At 43.0% G+C, this 27,760-nt stretch overlaps 3 protein-coding genes across 3 annotated transcripts in view; 2 read left to right on the top strand and 1 right to left on the bottom strand.

Moving 5' to 3' along the window:
* LOC119720054 (polycystic kidney disease protein 1-like 2) overlaps positions 1–6,856 on the top strand; it is a 34,705-nt gene extending 27,849 nt beyond the window's left edge. Inside the window, exons 20-24 of the mRNA XM_038189573.1 lie at positions 133–1,814; positions 2,440–2,714; positions 4,058–4,196; positions 4,759–5,367; positions 5,817–6,856. Of these exons, the coding sequence (XP_038045501.1) occupies positions 133–1,814; positions 2,440–2,714; positions 4,058–4,196; positions 4,759–5,367; positions 5,817–6,460 (3,349 nt within the window). The 3' untranslated portion in view covers positions 6,461–6,856. The remainder of the gene's footprint in view (positions 1–132; positions 1,815–2,439; positions 2,715–4,057; positions 4,197–4,758; positions 5,368–5,816) is intronic.
* Positions 6,763–20,262, bottom strand: LOC119720055 (queuine tRNA-ribosyltransferase accessory subunit 2-like). Its single transcript, XM_038189574.1, has 9 exons — positions 20,182–20,262; positions 18,598–18,827; positions 14,516–14,684; positions 13,532–13,702; positions 12,182–12,355; positions 11,714–11,814; positions 10,085–10,309; positions 8,629–8,754; positions 6,763–7,869 (listed from the first exon to the last, which is right to left on the bottom strand). Exons 2-9 carry the CDS (start codon positions 18,798–18,800, stop codon positions 7,767–7,769), a joined length of 1,272 nt encoding a protein of 423 aa, XP_038045502.1. The 5' UTR covers positions 18,801–18,827; positions 20,182–20,262; the 3' UTR covers positions 6,763–7,766.
* Positions 20,263–22,765: 2,503 nt separating this feature from the next.
* On the top strand, positions 22,766–27,760 carry LOC119719918 (nmrA-like family domain-containing protein 1). Its single transcript, XM_038189387.1, has 4 exons — positions 22,766–23,163; positions 23,770–24,315; positions 25,443–25,642; positions 26,465–27,760. Exons 2-4 carry the CDS (start codon positions 23,787–23,789, stop codon positions 26,675–26,677), a joined length of 942 nt encoding a protein of 313 aa, XP_038045315.1. The 5' UTR covers positions 22,766–23,163; positions 23,770–23,786; the 3' UTR covers positions 26,678–27,760.

Below are 27,760 nucleotides of genomic sequence, written 5' to 3'. Positions count from 1 at the left end.
TAGTTAATATTTTATTCTGGTATTTTTTTACTTTTCTTATCATGGGCTAATCCATGGAAAGTTATACCCAACTGGTAACAGAGTTTTGGAAGTCTTGGGCCCTGTGTGTCTTTATTTTTGTTTTTGATTTAGGTACCTTAGCCGCATCCTAGTTCATGATCTGGAAAAAGATCGTTGGTGGTATTTCCTGTGCCACACATGGATTGCCATCGATCTTGGCGATGGCAAAATTGACAAGACGTTTCCTGTGGCAAACACCGAAGACCTGAAGGATTTCCATCATCTGTTCTTCACTAGAAGCGTTCGCGACATGAAGGACAACCACCTGTGGTTCTCTGTGCTGTCCCGGCCACCCCGTAGCAGCTTCACCCGACTTCAGCGCGTCGCCTGCTGCTTCTCCCTCCTGCTGTCCTCCATGCTGATGAACATCATGTTCTACAAGGTCGGGGAAGGGGAGCCAGATGAGACGTACAACTTTGGGGTGATGAGCATCTCGCTCAAGACCATTGTGATTGCTACTGAAGCCAGCCTCTTGGCTTTGCCTATCAATCTAGCCATTGTCCAGATTTTCAGGGAGGTCAGACCCAAGGAGGATGACATAGAGATTGTGCCAGCCAGCGAGTCGGAAGATCCACAGGATCAAGCTGATCAGGATGTGGAGTGCAAAGAGAGCTTAGAACCTCAAGGAGAAGTTCTTTCAACCGTGGGAAGCAACGCGACAGGGACTTCCTCTGGGTCTTCAAGTATCCAGTCACAAACCTCCACACCAAATATGGCATCAAGAAACTCTCCTCTTCAAGAAGCAAGTAGACCGCAAAGCGCCATGAGGGAAGACACTAAAACGTCTGTCAGCCGGGAGTCCTTACCAGAGAGGGACATTTTCAATAGTGACAAGGCCTACGAGGAGTACGTTGATAAGTATGCAGAGTTTGTGTATCTGAGGAGTACTTGCAAAGGCGACAACACGGGCAGTCACAAGTTGCTGGAAGCTGGCAACTTGCAGAGTCTGGTACATGTACCTTTAGAAAGGGATAGTTCAAGCCAACATGCTCAGCAAGATTTCAGGCCAGACCTGTTGCCCGAATGTGACCAAGCCTTACTCTGTACTAACATGAGGCAACTGACTGAAACTTCCGGAAATGCCAATGTAAACAGAACCTCTCCCGGTAGTGAATCAAGCATACTGCCCCACTCTTCTCAGTCCAACCAGAGTTCTCGCAGTTCCAGCAGCATCCACATCCTGATCTCCCCAAACGAGGAATCCTCTGTTGATCTGAACCCTTCCGACTCGGTCATCTACACATCCTACCAGGACTTCCTGAGCTCCCGCTTGAACCTGCTGTACGAGCAGCTTCACAATCCTCCACCAAACCTCTTCAGGAGTGAGGAGGACCGCAAGAAAGCCTTGCGTAAGTTTAAACTGGCCCTGGCCCTGCATGGCTGGAAAGAGGAAAGGGAGAGAGAATCGGGGTCGGCAGGCTCAGAGGAGACCCCGTCGGAGCCAAAAGACGAAGTGCAGAGACTGTTTAGTGGACTGGGACACCTCCCGTGGTGGTGCGTCTACATTGCCTGGTTCCTCGCCATATCCTCTAGTCTCTTTGCTGCCTATTTGATCATTCTGTACGGCCTGACCTTTGGCAAGCAGAAGTCCATCGACTGGCTGATCTCAATGATCATCTCCCTGATCCAAAGCGTTGTCGTGATCCAACCGGTGAAGGTCATTGCCATAGCAGCATTTTTTGCCATAGTTCTCAAATCCTATGATTATGATGAAATTGGAGTGAAGTTCTTCAAGCAGCTCAAGATAATTGCAGGTTAGACTTGTGAAAATCTTAGTCAAGTCACTTTCTTTTATTTACAATGCAGTGCCCGCTCAAAAATTGTTCCCAAGAAGAAAATGACATGAGTTAGGAAACTGATCAAGGAGTCAATGGAGTACTGTTATGCGAATCATTTCTGTGGTTTTAGACGTGCAGTCATATGATTGAGACATGATTTGCTGAGGTACTGCAGTGTTAACCATGTCAAACCTCACCTTTGTCTTTACATTCCATGCTACAACGAAAACAGCCATGGTACAATACATGTCGTCGCATCAGTGCAACAAGGTTGTATCTCCTAAAATGGCATAAACGCAAAATGCGAGTTTTAGAATGTCAAAAGGTCGTATCTCGCTTAAAATAACCCGGATGTACACGCAAAGTCAATGGACGTCGAGATATGACCTCGTTGCACGGAGCGTATTCGCCCAAGATACGACTCTGTTGCAGAATCGAGTTACGACCTTGTTGCACTGACGCGACGATGTCTTCTTCCAAAATATAACATTCATTGGGACAATTATACATTTCAGAAGATGCAAATTTTCATTCACAAGATATAAAGTCTGACATTTCCATCAAAGCGTCAATGATCAATACTCACATCTTCTTTACGAAGGTGTCCAGCAATCCAGCACCATGAGCACCCAGGGCAGTACCTTCTCTGCTAAACGCAGAGGCACCCACTTCTACCGGCCTCCTCCGGGCACCGCTGTGGAGCAGGCTCGGGAGAAGCGACACGCAGAGAGGAAGATGTACTCCCTGATCAAGGCCTTCATCGGCCAGATAGTGTTCATCTGGTTGGCCCTGCAGGTCAGCAATGCCCAGCGGGATCCTGGGAGTATCTACCTCAGCCTGGCCATGAGCAATAGCTTCACGACACAACTCCACCAGGTAGTGTGACATCAGGATACATCTAGAATTTAAATAATATACAGCGTTTTTGAGTCCCTTGTGCATGCTTTCAGATTAGGTCATGAAAAGCACGTACCTTTAGCTACTGCACTGCTCGGATGTGCTTTTGAGGTACAGGGACATGCAACCTTGTGCCCGTCTTTATTCCTTACTTTAGAAACCCTTTTAATGCTTTGAGTGCTTTCATTGGTTGACTTCATGAAATAAGGAGGAGTTAGATTAATCAGGAGCAATACTTGAAGTAGTACTTGCAGGACATGAATGTCTTTTGTTCAAAATCAAACACCTGCTTAATTGATGTCACTTGTCTTTCCTGTGCATGAGGTAAATAACAATAAACGTTTACGGTTGCACCATGTAACAAATCTCTTTGTGAGTTTAAGAGGTTCTGAAAGGACTTGGGAAACAACATTTCCGAAAGTATGCTCTGCCCACAGCCTCCTAACGACGGGCAGTGCACACTGTCCGAAACACTGAGTTTCCCCCAGTTCTTTTCAGAACATTACAAACTCACAAAGATATTTGTGCTTGGTGAAACCGTAAACGTACTCTTTAATAGTGCTCTTTCAAATCTTATCAGATAAATGACATGAACCAACTACATAACATGGCAACGATGTGGAACCAAAACAGTAGACACAGGCATTATACAAATATAACATGGTTTGAGGGTGGACAGTCGATATTCGCTCCCCGAGGTATTGGAAGTTGACAAACTTTCGCCTCGGGAACTAGTTTGTCAACTTCCAATACCGAGGGGAGCTAATATCGACTGTTCACCCGAAATAAACCATGTTATATTTGTTTTACTATACCCCATAAATAAGCAGTTGCCAAATTTTTTTTATATATATATGCACCTAAAACAAAATTCGGGGAAACTTGTACAGCTCACCAAAAGAATATTGTTGCTCAACTTCAATTATTAGTTCGGTTCGTTTGCTTTTTTTTTTTGTACAGGAGACATCTTTACACGGTCCATACATTTTCTCCAGTGCGGCATCATTGAGCTCTGGAAATTAACATTTACGCGAACCGTGCAACCATTCATCTCTCTTGGGCGATGTTCGCGCGTGTAGACTGTCGCACGGGTAACCCATGCGACAGTCTACTACGCGTGCGTATTTACCAATCCTCGCGCGCGCATTTGTTAAACAGCAAGAATAGCATCTGGCATGTGATGGTGAATTGACCAGTGAGAGTTCTGCTCTCGATCATGAATATGTATGAGGTATAGTAACATGATATAATCCACAAATCATGTTTCTGTACCGGGTACATGCATCAACTAATCTCACCTAACATCCTCAATGCACATCCAGGTGAAAACTATGCCTGATGTCTACACATGGATACAGGAGGAGTTTGCACCCAGCCTGTACGAAGTTGAGCCAAGTTCAGTTCTGCAGGAATCGTTCCTTGTGGGAAGCCCAAGACTGCGCCAGCTGAGGGTAAAACCAGGTGAGTCCAACTTTGGTTAGTTCCAAGCTATTACCTAGTCACAAACTTTTATTCTTGATAGTCATTTAAGTGCTAACTTACGTTTCCTAGTCACAAAACAGTAGATCGTGTTACGGGGAGTAAGGGGAGTCAGGTTGACATAGCGGTACTTTCCTCGACTTCCACCGCTGTGACCCGGGTTCAAATGCCGCCTGGGTCAATATGTGGATTGGGTTTTCAGTCCCTACCTGATTCCGTGGGTTTTCACCCAGAATATCTTCTGGGCTTTTTCTCCCACCTCTGAAACTGTAATTTCTTCTCATTGTCTTCGCTTTAAGTTGGTGTGATGTTTCCCCTAAGATGCTTTGGCAACTATAAGATACAGATGCAGATACTGATACAGATCCTTATTTAGATAGAGTAAAATGTTACCTATCTACATCTACATATTGGCCTGTTCGGGCGAAGTGTATTGTAACTGTAACAGCTGTGCATTTGTATTGTTGCGACACTGAAATTACCGAAATAGAAGTACATTGTGTTCTATGATTCTAAATTTCTTGATACGCTATATATCATACAGAGTATTGCAGTGAGCCAGCCACTTACCGAGGTATGCGTCCAGGATGCCACGCTGTCCCCGGCACAGAATCAGAGCAAGGTGCTTACAATGGCTCCTGGACTCGGCCTATGTCGTCTTTCAATGCATCTCAGGACTGGTCCATCAATCCTTGGGTCTACCAGCCCCGGTGGCAGGCAAAAGGCAGCTACTTCCTGACGGGCCTTGGACCCAACGATCGTGGGGGATTCGTTGTCGATCTAGGTCCATCCAGGGCATCTGCAGAGAACCGGACCAACCTCCTGGAAGACTCCCGGTGGGTCGATCAGTACACCAAGGCAATGATCCTGGAGTGGGTGGTGTACAATGCCAACATAAACCTCTTCTGCGCCAGCACTGTCGTCTTCCGCGCCGAAGGGACCAGCGTTGTTCCCTCTTACGAGCTTGCCACCCTTCGCCTGTACCGCTACACCGACAAGTACGACAAGTTTGTGTTGACTCTAGAGGTGCTTTATCTCTTGGTTGTTGTCGTCATCATTGGGATGGAGGTGGTGAAGTGGAACAACGATCGTGGAGAATACTGGAACTTCTGGAGCTGCCTTACCATCGCTATTATTATTCTATCCATCTCAGGTACACGTATGCGACGTATCTTCACTGCTTTGCAGTGTTGTAGTAGAATCCTCAAGAAATCCTGACAATTTCTTCACAAGTCAATCACAAGTTATCAAAATCTCACGCCAAGTCAAAAACTATTCAAACGAACTATAACAAAAGCATTCCTTTGTTAATGTTCACCCCCTGGCTTGTGACTGGCTTGTGTGACTGACTTGTAAATTTAACTTGTGACCGTACTTGTAATGGACAATCCTACTTTTTATTTCCAGGAAGTGGATGAATTTGGCAGGTTCTTGTTTGGTTTGATTTTCAGCTTCTTCTATCAAAAGATTGTTTGTACTTGTGTACATTGTTTGAGAGCAATCACACAGATATACATGCATTCTTAAACTAACAGCTGAGGGGTGCCCTTGCAGTTGATGTCATTTCCTATTAAACTTACCCTTCTTCATTTTTTTCCGCAGCAACAACGGCTTACATATGGCAATACGTTCTCACAATGAGGACCATGCAGCTCTATAAAGCTGATCCAAGCGTACACCACAGCTTTGCAGACCTAGTCCTCTTGGACTCGGTCCTTGTGACTAGTCTGGCTGGCGTGGTCTTCTGCAGCATCCTCAAGTGTCTCAAGGTCCTCCACTACAACGACAGCATGTTCCTGCTTCAGAACACCGTGCACAGGCTCTCCGAGACCCTCGTCTTCTACCTGTCCATGCTTGGAGTCGCCCTGATGGGCTTTGCCTTTTTTGGCTACCTCAGCTTCGGCCGGCAGTTCAGGGACTTCTGCGATCTGTTGCAGTCCATACAGTCCGTGTTTGTGCTCGTCCTGCGCAGGTACAGCGACATGCTGAACATCATGGAGTCCTTCGGAATACACGCATACGTATTCTTTGCAGTCGCCAACTTCTTCCTCATGGCAGTCGTCGTCAATCTCTTCGTCGCAATGCTGTTGAATTGCTACTCCACGGCCAAGAGCAAGTTTGTCCGGTACAAGGACCACGACGTGGTCAGCATGCTGACAGAGTGGTTCTTCTCAGCTTTTTCCATCAAAGAGCGGCCCAAGCCCTTGCACAAGCACAACAGCATTGTGTCGCTAGACGAGTTGTAAAAGACTTGTGGTGTGACATGGAAGAAACCACATGTACCTAATTTAGGGGAATTTTTGTGTTGATGAAAGTTACTGGAGCAAAATTGTGTTCCTCTCTAAGGACTTTGTATAAAACTTCTCTTGAGAATTCATTTAACAGATGATTTGCTGTTCACTCTTGTACAAAAATCAGTAGTAAAGGGCAGATTTTTCCACACAGAATTGTCAGGGTTTATTAGCTTGTGCTAGGTGTTGGATATTATTCAGATTTGGGGAAGTTGGGGTTAACGCAGTCTTAACATCTTTGCAACAAAGCAGATCTCGATTTTCTGTATTTGCTTTATTTTTCATAACAGAACATGATCTTACTGATCTTCTGTGCATTTCATAAAAATAAAGAAGTTTGTTTTTAAACTACAGCATTTCCGCACACTGATATATAATATTACAGAGCTGTTTTTCTCAGAGAATTGAGGGGAATGTTGTGTTGCCTAAAGACACCAAGTTAAATAATCCTATAAATAGCACAGCTTACAAGAGAGCATGTCAAAAATATTTTTCAGCATGCTCTGCATAATAACAACAGTGATACGGTGCTTATATAGCGCTTTATACCAAAGGTTTCAAAGCACTTTACAATTATTATCCCTGTTTATCAGGAATCAGACAATTTTTCTGCAGCAGCTCGAGATCAGTTTCTCTGCCATCACAGGTACACATATATACTCCTGGGTGGGGAGAGGCAATTGTAGTGAAGTGTCTTGCTCAAGAACAGAAACACCATGTACTCTGTCATGGGTTCAAACCCACGTACCACACGTGGCTAGGCTAGATATGCAAATCAGGTGGTGCTGAACGAATGCCTTGGAACATCCATCGCAGGCCTATCTTTTTGGGTCAATTTTTTCGTTATTTTGTTGAATTTATATTGAGTTATATTTGGTTTGCAGACTCCAAAGTTGTTGGAGAATGTAGCCATACTATCCAGCGCTCTGTCCAGGTAAAATATCACCTGATTTGCATATCGTGGCCTAGCCTTGTGAGGTTGCTGTTCGCGCTTTGTGCAGTGCGTGTGCGCGCATAGCATACGGCTACTGCTGTTCGTGGTCGACCCCCTATGTAGATCTCAAGAGTGGTCAGAAAGTGCCATTTACTGTTCACGAACAAAGTCCACAGATCTAGACGGTTTCATCAACTGGTCTATCTTATCAAACGTGTGAGCCAGTCACTACGGCAAATCTAAAACCATCTCAAACTTGAAATCAGCATGTCCATTCAGGTTTCACGTAGTTGGTGCGCGTTTGTCTGCATCACAATGACGCTAGCATCACCTGCATTTGTTGATTTCTGCCTTCAGCCGTTGCATGGTTCCGTCTCGCAATGCCTTTCGGACGCTTTGAAAGAACTGGAAGAAGTGATGAAAGTTGTGTCTGGGAGAAAAGCAAATAACAAATATGTGTTAAAGAAAATCAGTTTATTTTCTACATAAATATACCTGATTTTGTATAAATCTGAAATAACTTCTTTTAATGAATATACATATCCAATGTTCTTTTCCCAATGATTTCTTTATTAACTTAATGTGAAAAAAATCTTTGAATAAACTCAAACTAGTGATTTAACAATTTGTATACATGCTTTCATGATCAACATTTAACCCCTTGACACCGACCGATGTCTATAGTCGCACTCCGGAATGCTAAGGTCAGCCGAGGAATTTTGTCAGTGGCCAGCTGCGCTGCTAGGCATGTGACCGGCAGTGCAGTGCCGCTACTGCGCAGAGGCTCTGTGCAGTGATGCGTGTAAGCCTGTGTAGTGAGGCGTAGAAACCCGGCAGCAAGGGGTTAATATCGTTTTATCCTTGTTGATGTATTTGTCATTTATTTGATTTCAGCTGCACGAGTCCATGGTAGAAACTGTATAGTCGGGCTTAGTAAATCACATTAACCATTTTAAGTTTTTGAAATGTGCAGATGCCATTTTGTTAACTGAGAACACTTCATGGACAATCACCCACTCAACAACTGGGAGAGTTGGGGGAGAACACTGGAAGTGACATGAGAACGCATTTCTGACTGTTCCTGATGCTCACGTGAAGACGCTACAGGTTTGTGCAGACTCAGTATATAATTGGTTGTGCGTGCTTTGCGCCATATAAATTTATGGAGACCCTTAAATGAAAGACTCACATCATGAGCAGCACACCAGCAAGCAGCTCTTTTGCATTGATGAGATGGTTGATGTAGGCTCTGGTGTGATTGACACAGCAGTAACATTGACATCCCTCAACCACTGCAGTGAAGTCCTCCACAAACCTAGACGGAAAATCAGACACAAAGGATCTATAACGCTCAAAACGTGTCGTCTCGGACTCTGTGTTCTTATCAGCGGTTCACGATCAAGACAGGTACTTAAAGGTAAAATGGACCATGTGTCATTCGTGCATTTTCCATTTGAAGCAACAAAAGTGCTCAAAATCTAAAGAAGGATGCTTAACAAGGATGCTTAACTAACCTGATGAAATTTCAGCTCTGTGAATGTTGTATGTTTCGAGAAAACACAATATTCCGGACCTCGATTTCAGTTCAAAAGTTGCCATGTCATATTTTGAATTGCGCCATCTCGTGACACAATCCCGAAATCAGCATTCGGGACCCAACTACAAACAGAAATTTCCAAAAATGTGTCACGTGACATCTTTGGAAATAACCTTCTATTGTTTTCTTCAAAATCACAGCATGCCAGAAGGAATAATTTCACAGGGAGTTGAGTCTCATTACCATCTTTAAAACAAGTAAGCTTTTTTTAACAATGATTTGGTTGGTTACTGTTTGATAGCTGCAAATAGTCCACTCTACCTTTAAAGCTGTAGTCCATCATTTGCAGCTATCCAAAAAGTGACTGACGTAATTATTGTTGAAAAACATACTTAGCTGAAAGATAGTAAGGGGACTAAACTCCCTGTGAAATTATCCTTTCTGGCAATCTCTCATTTTGAAGAAATCAACGCAAGAAGGCCTTTCCAACGGTGCTTCTTAAGACACACCGTTGGAAATTTCCGTTAGTAGTTCGTTTTTTTATTCAGCGAAGCGCGCGCAAAGATTGACACGACGCACGCGCGCGGTTGCTATAATTCGTCGGATCAGTGCACGTCATCGCGTAGCTGCATTCGGCTCAGTAAGAACGTGTCTCGGACGCTGAATTCAGGCCCAATTCAAAACATGATTCAGCAGCTTTTGAATTTGAAATCGAGATCCTAGAATGCTGTTTTTCTCGAAATATACAGCTGAAGCTGAGCTGAAACTTCATCAGGTTTATAGTTGATCAGCACCCTTCTTCAGATTTTGAGTAGTGTTGCTTCAAACGAACAAAATGCACAAAATACAAATGATGGACTATACCTTTAATGAGAAAACACTACTTTGCCACAAGTATCATAGGTGGGCAACAACAACAAGTATTTATATATGTGTGTTTATTAGGAAGGAGAAGTTTGGGTGCTTGAACTTGGGCCAGGATGGCTGCATTTTTTTGCATTTTTGAAGAGAGATATCCGATATATTGTTATAACCAAGCAATTCAACATGGGCCTGAAGATCAAGGGTAATAGTGCCTATTTTCACACTATTTTCACTAAATCGGTACCTTTGATCAGAAAGTTTCATTTCATACACGGTCCTGCTGTTCAAATCTCCGTTCTCTCCCTGTCCGTCAAAATCACACACCGTTCCTCCATCGTCACCAAGACAATCATCAACAGATGAAGCAGATGCAGGGGTGTGTCTTGAGACCGCATCATTTGGCAAGGGCGATGCAAGTGCGTATGAAAATACCAAAGCGCAGCCTCGCTCTGTGGCTTCATATGGAAAGCTGGTTCAATACCGTTAAGGCTCAATATATTCATGTATTGTATAAAGTAAAAGTAAAGTCTGTCACGAGCCAAAATTGCCCACCAGGTCGGTGTTCATCTCTGGTTTCCTTTGCATGAAACGACTGAGAATATTTCTATTCCCCCCTGGATGGGTACCGGTCCATCACAGATTACTCCAAGCTAATGCCGGTAATAATAATAATAATAACAATAATAATAACAAAGCATTTGTAAGGCGCACAGTATCTGACAATAATAGTCATTCAAAGGCGCCGGTCAGTGAAAAGTCAGTGTGTGTGAAGGTAGAGGTCATTATTTATGAGAGAGAAACTGATTGAAGAGGTGGGTCTTTAGGTGGCGTGTGAAGAGAGATAATTGGTGTATTGCCCTCAACTCGTCTGGTAAGGAGTTCCAGAGATGTGGTTCAAAGCTGGAAAATGCTTGGTCTCTGTAGGTCGCCAAACGAGTCTTCGGGACAAACAATATATTGAATAACGACATCAGACCTGGTCTCAGTTGAGGATGTTGAACCATTTCCTTCAGATACAGTGGGGCTAAGCCATGAAGAGCTTTGAAAGTAAGAAGGAGAACTTTGTAATGTATGCGGTACTGGATTGGTAACAAATGAAGTTTGTGCAAGATGGGTGTTATGTGTACTCATTTATTAAACTTGGTACTCATTTATTAAACTCTTTTGGGGGAAGGGGGGAGCATGGCACCATGGCCCTAAATATCCTACTGGGGACACACCCAATGCACGGATGCTACTTCTTCTAATGGCCATTCTCTCATGCTTCTGTATTTTTTACCATTAAGTGGTGCATGTACGTGTTCATCTTTTCAAACCGTGGACGAAAAATACCAGAGAACAAAAGAGAACAATATCGTCCACAATTCCCAGCATGTGTCCGCGATTGGGGTCGTGTACAAAACCAGGCATGCAACTGCGAATTTAGAAAAAAAAACGAGGAAACTCCAAACCACACAAGACTTTGTACAGTATTTTTCAATTTGTAATGGCATTCATGAGAAGTAAAAAACGAGGAAATCAGCGGATCGGAGGAAAAGTTGCATGCCTGAAAACCTATGGGAGTCTTTCTAAAAAGTTAGAGTACAAACAAAAGAGGGACAATAGGACGTCTACGATCGACGGTGAACACACGTTTGTATGCAAATTCAGTGGTGGCAGAAAAACATGCATCATACAACAAACACACGTTGCTCTGTCTTTTCAAATATTCAATTCCCCATCCAGGCCACACCACATGTTGCTCACTGCCTACAGTTTGGGGTTTGGGGTAATTAGGCTGTTCTGGAAGTGGCAAATAGGTAAGGCCACACTGGGTAACAATGACCTAAAAGTTTTAGGCCTAAAAACAAATTCAGAAACTTTCAAAGGATACGTTGAATCAAAGATGTCAACTCCTAGTTCCACAGCACGCAGTACCTCATCAGGTCGGCCGACTCTAGGCAGGAACCTTGGCTTGTCTTCAGGGATTTCATTCTGTTTTCAACATTGCAAAAATATTTTCCCAATCGGCAAAACTGGCCAAAATTTCAGGGGAAACGTTGAAAACTTCTAGCTTGAGTATCGTCCATTCACAGCACATTTTGTGAGGAATGCTACAAAGGCTGTTGATTGGTCAATAGCTGTCAGCTGACCCCCTACATTAAGTATGGACTTCTTCACTGTACTACAATGGAGTACACTTAGTGCACAAGGAAGAAAGGATACCTGTAGCCGATTTCACAAAACTGACGTAAGTGAACTTGCGCCAAAATGTATTGCGCACGTTGCGCAACATTCCACGTTGCACAACATTTCAGTTATTACAATTTCTCAAAAGTTTAATAGTACGCAAGTGTCTCACCAGAACAGCCTTCATAATGCTCCACCTTGTCCTTTCCTCCATGGACTCTTCATGGAAGCCATCCAGAACGTAGCCAGCCACGGGTCGCTTGGCTGTCTCCCGGGCCGACCTGAGTCTCTCCTCCAGCAGCTCACTGCCTTCTATCACGCCGAGCACTTCAACGTCTCTAAGCTCCTGTTTGGCAAAATCACAGGAAAACGTTTTGCATGCAGAGTTTTTGCTCAATTTCACGAACCCAGGATAAAACGGAATCCGGCGACCAGAATTAGTATTGCAGTTGTGCCACACTCAGGCGAATGCTGAACGCGTTCTTAAAGACGAGGCTTGCGCGCATTTTGGTAACTCGGTTGGTTGAAGAAGCCCGAAGTGCGTGCGTATTACCTGAGCGCGATTCACACAAGCCTGGTGTCACCTCAGAAATGGCTGTCGCCAGATTAGTCTATAGCAGTGTAAAATATGCTTTAAAAGGTCGGTGTCAACTTGGCACAGTACTGAGGTATGGACATTCTGCACACAAAAGGTAAAAAGGCTTTGACAAAGATTTCTGCTGGGATCGAATTGTTAGGCACTCTTACTTTTTGCATTGTATATTTCAGGTAAACCCAGTCAGTTAGCAGTTTTATATATTTTCATTCAAAGTAGGTAACATGTATGTGTTGCTCCCTAGACCAAGTACCACCCCAAAACTGCACTGTTAGATACTCCCCGTGTTGCCCTATTTACAACACAGCACTGTGGATTCGTAAGAACATAAATATAGGGCAACACAATAAAATATGTGACCTGCCATAGCATAATGAAGAATAACCCCCACCTTTGACTTTTCACGTTATGTACATCATGTTAAAGCGCAAATCATTGGCTTTCCAATGATACCAAATTTATTTCTGTAGCTAATTTTTTTCCAAAGATATGAGGCAGGAACTTCAACAGTGTCCTGCCAAGTTTCTCTAACTTCATTTTGAGAAAAACGGCTTTGAAAAAAAAAGACACACATTGCGCCGCCAACGAAAGTGAAAAACGTTCTTCATTTTTTCCACTTTTGTGGGTATTTTTCCCCAACAAAAATGCATAGGGTGATTATTGGATATCTTGGCTACTCAAAAATATAAAACAATAAAAAACAATTTTCACAAGATTTTTAGAGTATATCTGACTTCAGGCGTCGATTACTCAAAACAAGGTTTTGGGGGACATTCCTCATTTTGCCTCAGTAGGTCACATATAACATACCGCAAGTTACAAAATGAGTTATAATGCGTTAACTTGATCTTGGCAAAGCTGAACAAAAATTTGAAATAAAGTCTATTTGATGGAGTTCAGCAGTCTTTGGTTATTAGGAAAACTTACCTGTCTGCTTTGTTTGGCATCTAGGCACCCGTCAAGGAATTCCAACGTCCTATCAACTGACTTCTTGACGCGTTTGGAGGAGGAGTCAGCTGGAGTATCCCCGTCCGACAACGCTTCCATCAAATCTGGCTGGAGCACTTCTTGAAGATCCAGAAACCCCTCCAAGGTCAGCTGGAAAACACAGAAAACACACTGGGTCAAGGGAGATCTCATTGATTCCTCAACTTGGCCTCAATAGTGTGATTTATTTGTCAATAAAATGCAAGTCTGCAAGCTTGAATATTCACATTCAACCAATGCGAAAATTGTTAATCTGCATGCTACTCAATCCTCCAAGATCTACTTGTGGTTTTTGGCAGATTGTGGAATCAAGTGCAAACCATGATTTTGGCTAAGTGGATTTTAGAGGACTGAAGTAGAGAAGTATAGACTCCGTAAAGAGTGCACTAGTGCAGAAGAATGCACAGGAGCAAGGATGTACATTTGTACACACCACACACATTGAACATCAACAATGCCACCATCTTCGCTAGCCAGGGTAGTCTTACTCACATACATCATAGTACCCTGGCAAAACAAGTCCTTATCCATCCTATTTTGACCTTATGAGATAACTATTTTTTTTTCATGAACACTTCCAAATATGGACTGACATAATTTCTGACCAATCAGATTGCTCTTTTCAAAAGCTGACCCAAAATTGTCCTCCTAGCAAATAAAATGGCAGTATGCTGTGCCACCCTGAAACATGGCTCTCCTGTTGCATTGCTTACCGAAGTTGATCCTAATTCCCGACCTGAACATTCAGCGCATAGGAAAACATCATGAAATCTATGCGGAGAATTTCCAATTGGATGACGGTGAGTGTCAACATAGTAAAGATTCAGACTCGGTTTTGCCATGGCAAGCTCGTTTTTTTTCTGCAAAATTATACAATGGAAGCATACTATAGGACTTGTCAGCCTTTCACTGCCATGTACCGACCTTTTTTCTGCCACCAGCGGCCCAAACAGACACGCTCTTCTTGTCATTGAAACCAGTCGGTGTGGACTTGCCAGGATCCTGCGTGCAGGTACACACAACGGTGTCGGGCCGCCCTGAAAATGCTGCCACGCCTTGCCCAAAAGCTTCCAACACGTCACTGCTCTCTACACTGCGAGCGCAATGGAATGCCACACACAATTGTTTAGATGGGCAACTTATTCCACGGTTACTCACGTTACATTTTCATAACGTGAGAAACTGATTTTGTGCATCTTGTTTATCATACATAACACATTTTTCTGGATGTCACCTTTGGTGCTTAGGTAGGTCTAGGTCTACTCTATCTACCATGGGGATAACAGTTATTAAACCTTTTCAGTAAGGTAATTACAGCCCAAGGAAACTCAAAAGTACATCAAAAATGTAACGTGAGTAACCGTGGAATTGCCCAGATATATATGATAACAATTTTCTTTCTTTGGTATCACTACAAAAGATACATAAAGTTTGTACATGCTAAGAATGAAACATTCATGGTATCTTCTTTCAGCAGCACAAAGGCGGATCCAGAGCAAGGGCGAATCCAGAAAAAAATTTTGGTCTCCCAAAAAGTGGGTCAAAAAATTTACGGCGTGGGGTTCAGGGCCCACTTAAAAGGGCCCCAAATTTTTGTTGACTCTACATGTAGATGCTCTGTGGTGAGATCTGAGGCAATTTTCTGACCACTTTGACCATTTTTTTTTTCAGTAAAAGATGGTGGTGTACGCAGTGCCAGCCTTTGTTGCAAAGGAATTCGTGTTCAACCGTTGTTACTTGTGATGAGACTTGTGATTCACTTGTGACCGGACTACAACACTTCTTTTTAGGCGTTTTAGCCTCTCAACAAAATTTGTGCACTAGGCATGCTAGGATCCAAGTAAATTCCGAGCATACATGTACCTCCTTAGCTTGAATATAGTGCATGTGACGTATAATGTACTATATTTCTCGGAACCAAGTGCCGAAATTCCCAAAACTGAATAGCGCCACACTGGGGTGGCTTGTAAACTTGCCATGTCTGGAAAAAGGTTGCTTAACCCTAACTGAACTCAACCCATCAAAGCCCAACAGCAGGTTTTGTTGAAATCTGTTAGCATGGGTACAGTACCCCTAAATTGATGGTCTTTTACATTGGTTTGGCATACCTCCAGAAAGTAAGTCCAACAGTGTGTGTGTACGATTTCCCATGTTGGTGTTTGAATTTGCCAGAATGGGTATGGTTCCTAGCAAATTATGCTAGGGAGTTAGGGTTAAGGTAGACCTGACCTCATAACACATGTGTATATGAGGACAGGCCACGGCCTCACGCTTCTGATATCTTATTGGTTGCTACATGTATATGCGCCGTGTTGAATTTAGTACCTGTAGATCTTACTGTTGAGCATACAAGGATCAGAACACAGTCCCCCGACACATCCGGATTTGCTAGCGGGTCATTCCATGCCATTTCAACGGGCCAAATGGCAACATATGTCACAGATTTTATTCAAAATTCTTTGAAAGGTTCTCACATTATCTCATATGGTATCCCATACAATTTGGGGGGTATTTTTGCAGCTTTGATTTTTCATGAAAATGCCAGATACCCAAAAATTTGTTTGGTTCCAAGACTAGGGGTCTTCAAAATTTGAAAAAAATGCTAGTGACGCATTGCGATGGATCACTTGTGACCCCCCCCCCCCTAAAATTAAGGTGTGAGGCATGATGGGTATTATTTTCCTATATAATAATAATAATAAACAACGGAGTCTTATATAGTGCACGTATCTACCAACAATTAGGTACTCAAGGCACTGGAAATTATGTCAATTATTGAAGAAAGGTAAAGTTTATGAGAAATATGAGACCCATTATGTAGCACCTACATGTATGTTTACAAGGTGCTGCGGCGCACATTGCAGCCACTGCCAGAAACACCGGGGCAAACCCCTTCTCTTAGCGATAAGTGTTACTGGGTTCTTTAACGTGCATTACACAACACACGGGACCTACGGCTTCACGTCCCATCCGAAGGACGAAGCAATAATGGTAAAGTGCCTTGCTCAAGAGCACAAGCACCATTTCCCACGGTTAGGATTCGAACCCATGCACCACGGCACACGAGTCGAACACAGTAACCATTGGACTACTATAGTTGCACCCATGTAACACTGCAACGGAAAGCTATTTGAATTTTTGGTTTCAACCTCATCTTCATGCAGAACACAATTGAGAGAACCTTTCCACCAAGTTTGAATAAAATCTGTGACATGTGGTGCCATGACCTGTGGATATGGCATGGAATGACCCTAGATTTCAATTTAGGTTGGACCCTATATCATAAGTCAACTTGACAATCAAATCGACACACAGGTCAGTATCAGACTTTAAATTGCCATTTTGATGTGCAGACTAGCATTAACATAACAATGCAGTCTTGGACCAACGGCCCCACATTGGCTTACAGGCGTCCTCGAAATCTATGGGACTTGATTGTTCGAGCTGAAGTCCCTTCTTTAGATGCATCCCCTCCCACGCAGCATGGTACTTTCAAGTGCAGTTCTAGATGTGTTGTCTGCCAGATTCATATCCAGGAGTCTGACTCCTTTTCTGGCCACTCTTCTGTCACTACCCACAGAACCATTGGTAACATCACTTGTAACACCTCTAATGTCATATATCTCATTTCTTGCAGGGTCTGTGGAGTGCAGTATGTAGGTGAGACTAAGAATACGCTCAAGAAGCGTTTCTATGCCCACCGGTCAACGGTCAACACCAAGAAACTAGACACCCCTGTTGGTCATCACTTCAACCTGCCTAACCACTCCATTTCTGATATGATTTTGCAGGGCATTGAATCTCTTGGCCACCACAAGGACTCAGTTCGCCTCAGCAGAGAGAAAGTGTGGATGAATCGTCTTCGAACTATTCAACCACATGGTCTCAACATCCACCTTGGAAATGATTAATCCTTTTCTTCCTCCATTGTCTTCTGTTACAGATAATCCACCTGGTCTTCCTTGTTTGTGTTTACCCATCTTCCCCCATCTTTCATCCCTTTCCACCTCAATACTGTCCCCCCCCCACATCATCCCTTCCCTCTCACACTCTTTTGTCCGTTCCCACTCCCTGTGACCTTTGATCCTTCCCCTTTCTGGTCCCTCCCCTGTTTATACCAGACCCCTTGTGGTTTGCCATCTCCCTTTGTTTCTTTGTTCTCTCATCCACCCTCCCCTGCATCTTTCCACACCTTTCACACCTAATCCTCCTTTTGTGTTTCTTCTTTCATCCCTGCATGTTTGTGTGCACCCCCATGTTAATGTATGTACCTCTGTCATTTCTGTTTTAGCCTCTGAAGAAGAACTTGCTAAGTTCGCAACGTCAGGCCACATTAATTTTTAGATTTATATATATCAGGTCCATCCAGTCAGTAAGCAGTTTGCAGCAGTCTTACTTTTTTTCAATTAATTAAGAGTAATTTTCTCAGGAATTACATTCATTACTCTCGTTAATGCAAACTCAACCGGCGATCGTGTTGTGTAGGGCCCGGTTCCTATAGGGGAACAAAATCCACTTTAAAATTATTGGACCTACCAAACTAGTTGGCGACATTCTCAATAAACAGGTTTGTCAGAGATGGTAGATACCGTAGAGGGAAATTTGGGGGTAAAATGACGATGACAGCGCGGCGACAACACGCGACCTGAAAATAAAGATGGCGATCACCGCGCGATGTAACGTGAGCAGGCACGGCGCGCTGAATCGCAAGGCACAAACCGCGCAGGAAAATCGTGATTTCTACCCCTAGAATCTGTTGAAAATTGCAAAACGGGTGTCATTAGAATTGAGAAAAGTCTGCTTTTGATTGTATAGGTGATTTTTGAGCAATAAAAAAAAAAAAAAGGACTCTAATTTGATCAAAACAAAACAGGGGCCCTACACTTCACGATCGCCACTCAACCAAACCTAGCCAAATGTTTGTTAGCCTATATCAGAATAAATGTATATTCACTATTTAGCAGAGTTTGTATTAACGAGAGTCAACTGTATGTTGTGGGACTCACATTGTTGGTAATGGTATCTGAGTGACCAGCGGCACCCCCTCAATGCCACTCAGCAAGTCATGTGACAGGTTGGGCGCAGAACCGCAACGGGTGTACAGCAAGCAGCCTGGGGTTTCCATGGAGGTGTTACCATGGCGACCGAGTTCGGAAAAAGTTGCCAGTCGGCCGGGTGCCCTTTGAGTGTTGTGGAGATTGAACTTCATACTGATTTAGTTAGCATCGTCTTAGAACTGTAAAAAATTATTGAAATTCTGATGGTTAGGGGATTGTTTTTGAACGATGGTTGTACATCATGTTGATATTATACAGGGTGGCCAAAAAAAAAAAAAAAAAAAAAAATGCAATCTCATACTTCCAATTCCCATCTCCATGGACCTAAACCATTGATATGTACTAGTATTAGGCTAGGAAATTTTTGTTAGAAGGAAAATGATACTATCAGAATTCCTGACTCAGATAAGTAATTTTGTTTGCAGCGCCATTTTTGTAAACCAGTCAATGAGTCTTCGACTCGTGCAATATTGTTATAGCTTGTGCAATATATTCTTGTATCTATCTCAAAGCCATCCAATATTATAGAGATATTGATAACTTGTTAGTTTATGTTGAATAACAAATTAACACTGACAAACACTTTCATGATATGCGTCATCTTGCTTACGGGGCAAATGTACATGCGTTTCTGTGAACATATGAACGTATGCTGTGAACGTCACCTGACAACAGAAAGATTCCCATATCTTGCCATCACTAATTTGTCCCTTCAGTGTCAGTGACCTATCACTTATCACTATCAGCCATCAGAAAGTAAGGGTCGCACTAAACAGCGTCAACACAGCGTCTCTGTTGGTTTATTGTACAACGCTATCACCCTTTAGAATAATGGTATGGTCCGCGCTGCCACTGAGGCAACATGGTGGGTGTTCGGCAGCCGATTTCGGAGCGGCACGGAGAGCCAATTTTCTTGAACTAAAAATCGCGATTTTCAGACGTTTAACCTATTGATTTTAAGCACAAATCTTGTTTCTGTCCATACTGTATGGGTTACATACTGCTTTTGTCAATTTTAATGCATTTTGGATGTGTTGACGCTGTGTTGACGCTGTGTTGACGCTTTGGAGTGTGTTGACGCTGTGTTGATGCTGTTTAGTATGACCGGAAAGTAATATGTCCTAAAATTTAAAGTCAAATTTAGCAGGGAAAATATTGTCTGAGAAAACACTTAAAAATTTTCAGACCAGTCTCATACAGTTTGTGCACAGGGTAACAAGTCATGGCCAGATATCTTTCCTTGAAAACTTTTGCGCTTCCAAATCCAAGTCATCACATCACGACAATCACATCATAACAAGTTTTAGAAAATACTTTGAAAATGCACTCAACTCTCCATAGACATGATAGACTTTGTACACAGCCAGAGAAGTGGCGTCTGGATCTTCATTCTTTCCCGACCATATAGCTCTAGACTATGCATCCTAGTTACTCGGACCATATTCCTCCATTCTCTGACAAAAGCTTTCCACTGCGCATAAGTTTGTTGGCACATTAAATGATTAAAAAACAAAGAAACAATGCAGTACTTACGCGATTTCTGCTCAACATGTGAGCGAAGTTTTTGGTACAGTCGCCAAAATACAAAATAGCGCCCTCTTTGCATTCGAATTCGTTTAGAAGAGGGCGCTATTTAAATTTTGGCAATCGGCAAAAAGTAAAAAAAAAAAAGAAGCTGAGAACAGTGCCAGAGGCCAGGCTCAATTGGAAGTAATTTAAAGTTGCGTTCTCCGTGCTCTACAACAAATTCGATTGTTTTTCTATTGCTAAATGTTCAAATTGTATGGTTTATTCCAACTTCCACCCCCACCCCCCCTCGCTATTTCACGTTTGTTTTGGGCACAAATAAACTTTATCACGAGCAGGCTGGCTTCCAGTCCGCACATCGGTATTGATCATGGGACGGGAGGCTACCAAGGGCGGATCCAGGGGGGGGGGGGCCCAAAGGGGGCCATGGCCCCCCCCCCCAAAACGAAACCAATTTTTTTTTTTTTTTTATGTGACATCGCAATAAAGGCAGGCAATGAGTACAGTACACCACCATCTTTTCCTCAAAAAAAATTGGTTAAAGTGGTCAGAAATTGCCTCAGATCGCACCACAGAGCATCTAGAATCCAAAAAATTTTCGGGGCCCTAGCGGGCCCCGAACCCCACGCCGTAATTTTTTAGACCCACTTTTTTGGGGGACCAAAATTTTTTTTGGCCCCCCCAAAAATTGTGTTCTGGATCCGCCCTTGACGGGAGCCAGCCTATCCAGTTCTCACTGTCTTGCAGCCAATTATTCAAAATTGTCGATGTCTCATTCAATAGTGAATAACTAGTCTTTTGTATTGCTATAGCTACAAAAGATACTTAAGATAGCAATTTAGAAAAGGAATCTATTTTCCGGGTTGAAACGCGAGAATAGCACGGCGAATACATCTTTCATGTCAACACTTTGGCTTCGTCCTTTATTATATATAGCGTAGGCTGGATTAACTAATGAATGGGCTGCTATGGAATGCTTACTGTAACAAATTTAATCTACAATATTTTATTTCCCATCTTCATTCGGACTTTTGCGGCTTCATGTGTATTATTTATCGTGGTAATGCGTTTAATTTGCACTTCAAAACAAATGGATTTGGCATTTTCAACGCTTAGTAAAAGAGAATGGTCCTAATAAATAGAAGGCCTATGATCATGATTTCTTTCGAACTGAAACGTGAGTTGGTTAGGTTTAGTTGTCTGATTTAGGTGTTGATCTTTTTAGGTATTGATCTTATCATTCGGACATTGAAGAAAGTTGTTATCATAAAATTGGGGTAATTGATCCTATATGGCTTTCTGAAATTATTCTATGTACTACCCATATTAGGCCAAAAAAAAATATTTGGTCTCTGGTCAGACCAAAGTTCCGGAATTGACGCGGCCACGCGGCCTTTTTTTTTTTTTTTTTGCTTTTTTTGCTTTTTTTTTCTTCAAGCTTGGATTGTACAGACAAGGTGGGGTACTATTTTGCTTTTTTGGTGTCCTCATGTACATTGGTGTCCTCCATAATTTGCCTTGGTGCTTTCGATCATTTGCCTTGGTGCAATTTCCCATTCCTTGGTGCTCTTTGGTAAAAAAAAATTGAGGAGGTGCGGAAATAGAGGGCGCTGTTGGAGCTACCGCGGAACATTTTGGAAAAAAAAAGAGATCGACGCGCATGATTAAAATCGACGCGCGCTGACCAGAGACCGACTTATCTTTTTTTTGGCCTTATACAGGGCTATTTAAAACCGTAATATCTGATGTGGGCCTAAGTTGTTACATCGAGTTTTATAATGGTGTTGCATTGAAATAAACTAATGTTGTGCATTGGGCCTACAAGACGGTAGACCGCAAACCACGGGTACATTCGCGCGGTGGGTTGACGTTGGTCGTAACGGGCACATTAACTCCGCCATAATAACTTGCGCCGTGAATTTCCGAACTGTTTTGGTTTTTCCGGTTTATTTGGGGTTTCTCACAAATAGTCTATAACCGAACCGCCGATCCGACCCGAAAATCGCAAACGCCAAACCAAAACCGGACCCGAAGTCGGTTTCGGGTCAGTTTCGGTTTCGGGTCGGGCTTGCTCAACATTAATGTAAACCAAATTTTTCTGTGTGCTTTACCCCATAATTTGCGGCAGGAAAACACACCGCAACCTCCCCGTGAGTGACCCTATGAACATCTCCCTTTCGCCCGAGACTAACTACAACATATAGCATGGGCCTGACATATTGCCATACTTTGTTACTATGACAATAACAAGTTCGTGATGAAGTCTGACAATATTGTCGCGTCTGATATTAAAATGTGAAAATTGTAATATACTCTGGTGAAATTGGAGTCATTTTACTCTTCCGACCTGGCAAACAGCTATGATGAATATAATAAGGAAATACATGTACAATGACGCCAATAGGCAGGTATATGTTACGAGTGCCGAATGTACGCGTGGAAACGTACGCGTGGAAACGGCCCACGAGCACTTAACTGTGGGAAAAATACACCCTTGTGCAGGTAGCTAGGTCACAGTGAAGTGTCAAACAGCTCGTTAAAAGTGGCTGCATGTCCATAAATGGCCGAGATGGGAAATCATTGACACGTCGGTAAATAAAACCGCACCACTAGTTGTGACATTTACGCAAACAAAAACGGTAATAAAATGTCCATAGCTCAACTCCCGCACAACTGCATGTTCGTATCGCCAACCAACTCACAGAAGCAATTTATTTAAAAGCTAAAAATTAATGATGCCATCCAGACAGCTCTGACAAAGGTCTGACTAGCATGACTACACTGCCTGTCTGAATGCTATCTTCTTCGGGGCTGGGTCAGTATTATCATTCAGCTACGAGAAATCAACAAAGCATGAAAGAAAGGTTAAAGTACAACCTGTGCACCTCTCTGTAGGCTGAAGTTTGGTATCACGCGTTTATTGCCTGATGCACTTTTGCGCATTCCCCGTCAACAACTGTCGAGGGAGTAACCTGTGAACCGCAAAAGGTACGTTTGTCATACCGAAGATTTTGTTATTGCCATTAGAAAGTTTGTGTAAATTACATATTTTGTGTTGCCCATTTCCTCTTTTAATGAGAAATACTGTATGTCTAAACCTTTATATTAGTGCACGGGCCTAACTTGCATGTCGAAGAGATACGTCCCTAATTGTTTTCCAATTGCACTTGTTGCAGAGGAAGCTGCTGGACTCATAACCCTCTTTTGATACAATGCATTTCGAGTTGTGTATTTTTCCCTGATGCTTGGTCAAGTGGCTTGTACTCAGAATCAACTCTTTGTGGTCTCTGTGGACCTAAAACCGACATTATACCCGGGGAAAATGCTACATTGTTGACCTATTTTTAGGATCATTATTCCCATCACCAACCTTTTGTGATGGGGTCGTTTCCCCATACTTTCAGTCTCAGATCCACCGTCTATCAAATTATAATTTCAAGAGGTTTGGTATACAGGTCGATTGCCTACAGGAGCCATCTTTGTGGAGTGTTTTATGTTAATTCATACTGAATGCAAAAGAGGTCTACTTTGGTGTAACATTGATTAATCAAAGCAGTTTATGAACCTTATACTGGTCAACATTTCTACCAAAAGCTTCGATTTCTAGAACCATGAAGACAGTGGTTACCGTGTTCGGTGCGACGGGACAGCAGGGCGGATCCGTGGTCCGGGCTCTCCTGGAGCAGCCCGACAAGTTCCAAGTCCGAGCCGTCACCCGCAACCCCACCTCCCCGAAGTCCCTGGACCTGGAGGCAGCGGGCTGCCAACTGGTCCAAGCCGAGCTGGCCCAGACGGAGAGCCTGATTCCGATCCTCCAAGGGGCGGACTGCTGCTTCCTGGTCACCCTGCCTCCCGTGGAGATGGTCCTGGAGGAGGCCGTCAAGGACGAGTACCAGTACGGCATGAACGTGGCCAACGCCTGCATGGCGGTCGGCCTGCCGCACCTGATTTTCACCACCTTGCCAAACTGCGAGGAAATCAGCGGGGCTCCTGTCCCGTGGAGTGACAGCAAAGCCAAGATCACCGAGTACTTCAAGAAGAAGGAGCTACCACTGACCTCCATCACACTCCCAGACTTTTATGAAAATTACTTGAGCGTTCTTAAGCCTAAGAAGGTAGAAGACGGTGTATACAACATGGGTAAGTTAACTTGAAAGGACCATCACTATAAATAGTTCTGCCAGCTATGACGCTTTGAATGCTTTAGGTCCATGGCATGGAAGCTTAGCCTGTAGATCCTACTCAATTTTCTTAATAATCATCGAAATTGTCGACAATAATTGGATGACCGGATTCCGCATACATTTACAAAGTAGACGGTGGGGCCTTCTCAATTGGTTATTTAATAAGCAATTAAGGTGGGGCCTTTTCAATTTCTTATTAAATAAGCAATTAAAAAGTCCCCACATACTAACACGGAGCATCATAATAGAACACATAGTTCGTTCGATGCACGCATTTAGGTTTCTCTTCACACAATCAGTGACAGGATACGAGCGGCCGATGCCAACCATGGTGACCGTTTTAGCCGATTTTCGGCTAACTTTGACAGATTTTTTGTTAAAAAAACGAGTTTGACAGAAAATTGGACAGAATGGATTTTTTTTGTCAGATTTCTGGCAGAATTCTGCAAAAATGGTTATTTGACAGAAAACAGCGAATGTGAACAAAAAAGTGTCCATTTGTTTAAAAATCTTCAATCCTTTAAAAAAAAATCCTTGAATAAATGGGACAGGTTGGCTGGTCTAGGTGCTGAGGTTCACTGGGAAACGGACTTCGTGACTCGTCGTGGCCGGATCCGCGTTTTGCCCAAAATTTACCAATAATTTCACAACATCTTTATGTGACTAGATTGTTTATTTTGTAATTTGATCTTCAATTAAGGCAATACTACCAATCTGCATGTGATTTTAAGTGTTTATAGTGTATTTCGAGTAATTCTGGGGAATTTGGCAGATTTTTGATAAATCAAACAGATTTTTGATGCGCATTTAGCAGAATTTGGCTCTGAACTTACGGTCACCCTGATGCAACTTGAATTACAGATGCGATGACACCTTGCACGATGTGGCCTCACTGAGGAAAGCTTTAATTTGTTAATTGTTTCAATTCAGTAACAATGAAAGCACAAAGTATGTGTATCACAGATATAAGACCAAAGACCTTTCCTCGGTTCACGTCAGATACAAGGGGTCTCTTGCTTCTAGCGTCCTAAACCGAGTGCAGTGATGTTAACCCCGATCTTTTGTCCTCTTCTCCACTGCAAGTCATTCCAACAGGCGAGCAGGCCTACAGCTTGATAAACATCACCTACCTGGGCGAGGCAGTGCGCCACATCATCACCCACAGAGACGAATACCTCAACAAGAACCTTACCTTGGTGACGGACAGACTGACAGTAGGGGAAATTGCTGACATCATGAACAAGCATCTAGCACCGTTTGGGAAGACAGTTGGAAATGCTAAGGTCAGTACTGCAGGATATTAAACACACAATGTCTCAAGAAGTGGGGAAGACAAACGAACTTCCCCGAACAAGCCTCGCCTCTTTGAAATGAGGCCAGTAGACATGACTGTCATCAGTAAGGTGATGATTGTCTACCAAAAGGCCAATTGCATTGCAAACTAAGGCACTCGTTTCAAAATACATTTGCAGGGATGATAACACAAAACATCGGTGAGTCTTGTGTCACTTGAAAGTTTAATTCGCGCCCCACATAGCATAAACCGAATACTATACAGAAAGCAAAACAGCAAAATGTATAATAAAAAGACCTAGAAAATGCAGTTTGTTTGCAAAGTTGTAAATGTGACGGATTTAAGATTGAGACATCACAAAATTTCATTAATGATTGAGATTCAATCAGCAACTGAATGTTATCAGGATAATAAAACAGTTGTTTGATGTCCAGGTCATTGTGGATCATCACGGGAAAATTACTTTTATCGGCTTTTGATGACCAAGGCCTAGCTCAATGTTCGACCAAGAACTGTACACTCTAAAACGTCCCAGGTCAGATTTGACCCGGAAAAGGGTCATGTGGGGCCTGACCCTTTTCCGGGTCAAAAAATTACCATTTTCCGGGTCAAAAACACTTTCCCGGGTCAAAATGACCCGGAAGAAGATGGGTCACACAGTGTAAGCACCAGAAAAGAGTCATTTTTGACCCGGAAAAGGGTCAGGCCACACATGACCCTTTTTCGGGTCAATTCTGACCCGGGACTTCTTAGACTGTAGCATGATCTTGGCTAAACCAAACAACGCACTCTTTGATATTTCTCTCCCCAGTTCACACTGGACCAGACAAGGGAAAAATACAAAGCCATCGCTGGAATAGAGACTCTGGTGAATTGGTACAAGTTCATCTTGGCTGGTCCAGCAGACCCGCAGTACGAGGAATACAAGGACATAGAACTTGGACGAAGGCTCATGCCATCGGCAAAGTCTTTTGATGAATGGATTGAAGAACATAAGGAAGTTCTTGCTGCCGCTCTGTGTTGACTTAAAGCGTATCCTGTAGTGGATGTAGTGTGACCAATCAGCTCCTAGATTCTGGTGGAGGGGAAATAACGTGAATCTGGTGCATGAAGCAAAACACGGGACACACGCCAGGTTTGAGATGCTATTGGAGAGGCAGTCTCTAGTCAAATGCATCAGAGCTTTCACTTTGCACTTTCTTGAGAACAGTCGTCAACTACACCTTGCACTCGTGTAGATAGCTGTCCAACTTCAATTTACTATTTTACTATCTTAATTTAGTCCATGGTTTAGTGTACTTTAGTCTAACTAATTCGCAACACCTGGTAGCCTAATTTTTTTCACCTGATTCTCCGCAAAAATCGAAATGAATGCTTTCTTAAATTTCAGAGCAGGTTCCTCGCGCGAAGTGATTACAGGGAAAACGATATAAGACGTTTTGCTGGTCTACATGCGATGTTCTGCCGTTAACATTTACATTTACACAGTGCGACAAGATATGGAAAGGCGGATTTTGAGCTAAGCGAGGAGAGTGAAGTGAGATTAAAGTCTTCAAGATAGACGATGTTCTCTCAAGATTTATCTCCATAATTGGTCGATCGTATTTTGCGCATTGCCAGCCGAAAAATCGAGTACACTGTAGAATGAAGTTTGTGAACTGAGAAGTGAACGGGCTAGACCGAGCCGTTATTGGTTTCCTTTCACACGCGCTGGCGCTATGGCGGAAGTTGGGTCTATCGTGGTCAGTTATAATTGACCAATGAGCGTTGTCTTGAGAACTTTCCAGTACTTTGATGGGTAATCACGCGTCCTGGTGTCGGGCTACAGGCTGGTTCCTTGTAAGAAACTAGCTAATAATGATTATCGAGAAATGAACCCATTTAGATGTATACCTTTATGCGCGTGCGCTGTAAAATGTTTCGCAGTTGTATACCAATGTTGAATTAATGCTATAATTTGCAAACATTATGGTAATTGGTTGAGTGGTTTATGTGTTAAAAGGTAACAGTCCACAATTTATAGGAAATCTGAATTATGACTGAAATGTAGAATGTGATTAATGACATTGCTGCTTCTGTTCTTCAGCGGATGGAATATTAGGACTAG

This window comes from Patiria miniata, unplaced genomic scaffold, assembly GCF_015706575.1.
Source record: "Patiria miniata isolate m_02_andy unplaced genomic scaffold, ASM1570657v1 HiC_scaffold_9, whole genome shotgun sequence".
NCBI lineage: Eukaryota > Metazoa > Echinodermata > Asteroidea > Valvatida > Asterinidae > Patiria > Patiria miniata.
Note: the sequence above shows the minus strand (reverse complement) of the source record. Positions and strands in the feature narration are given on the sequence as shown.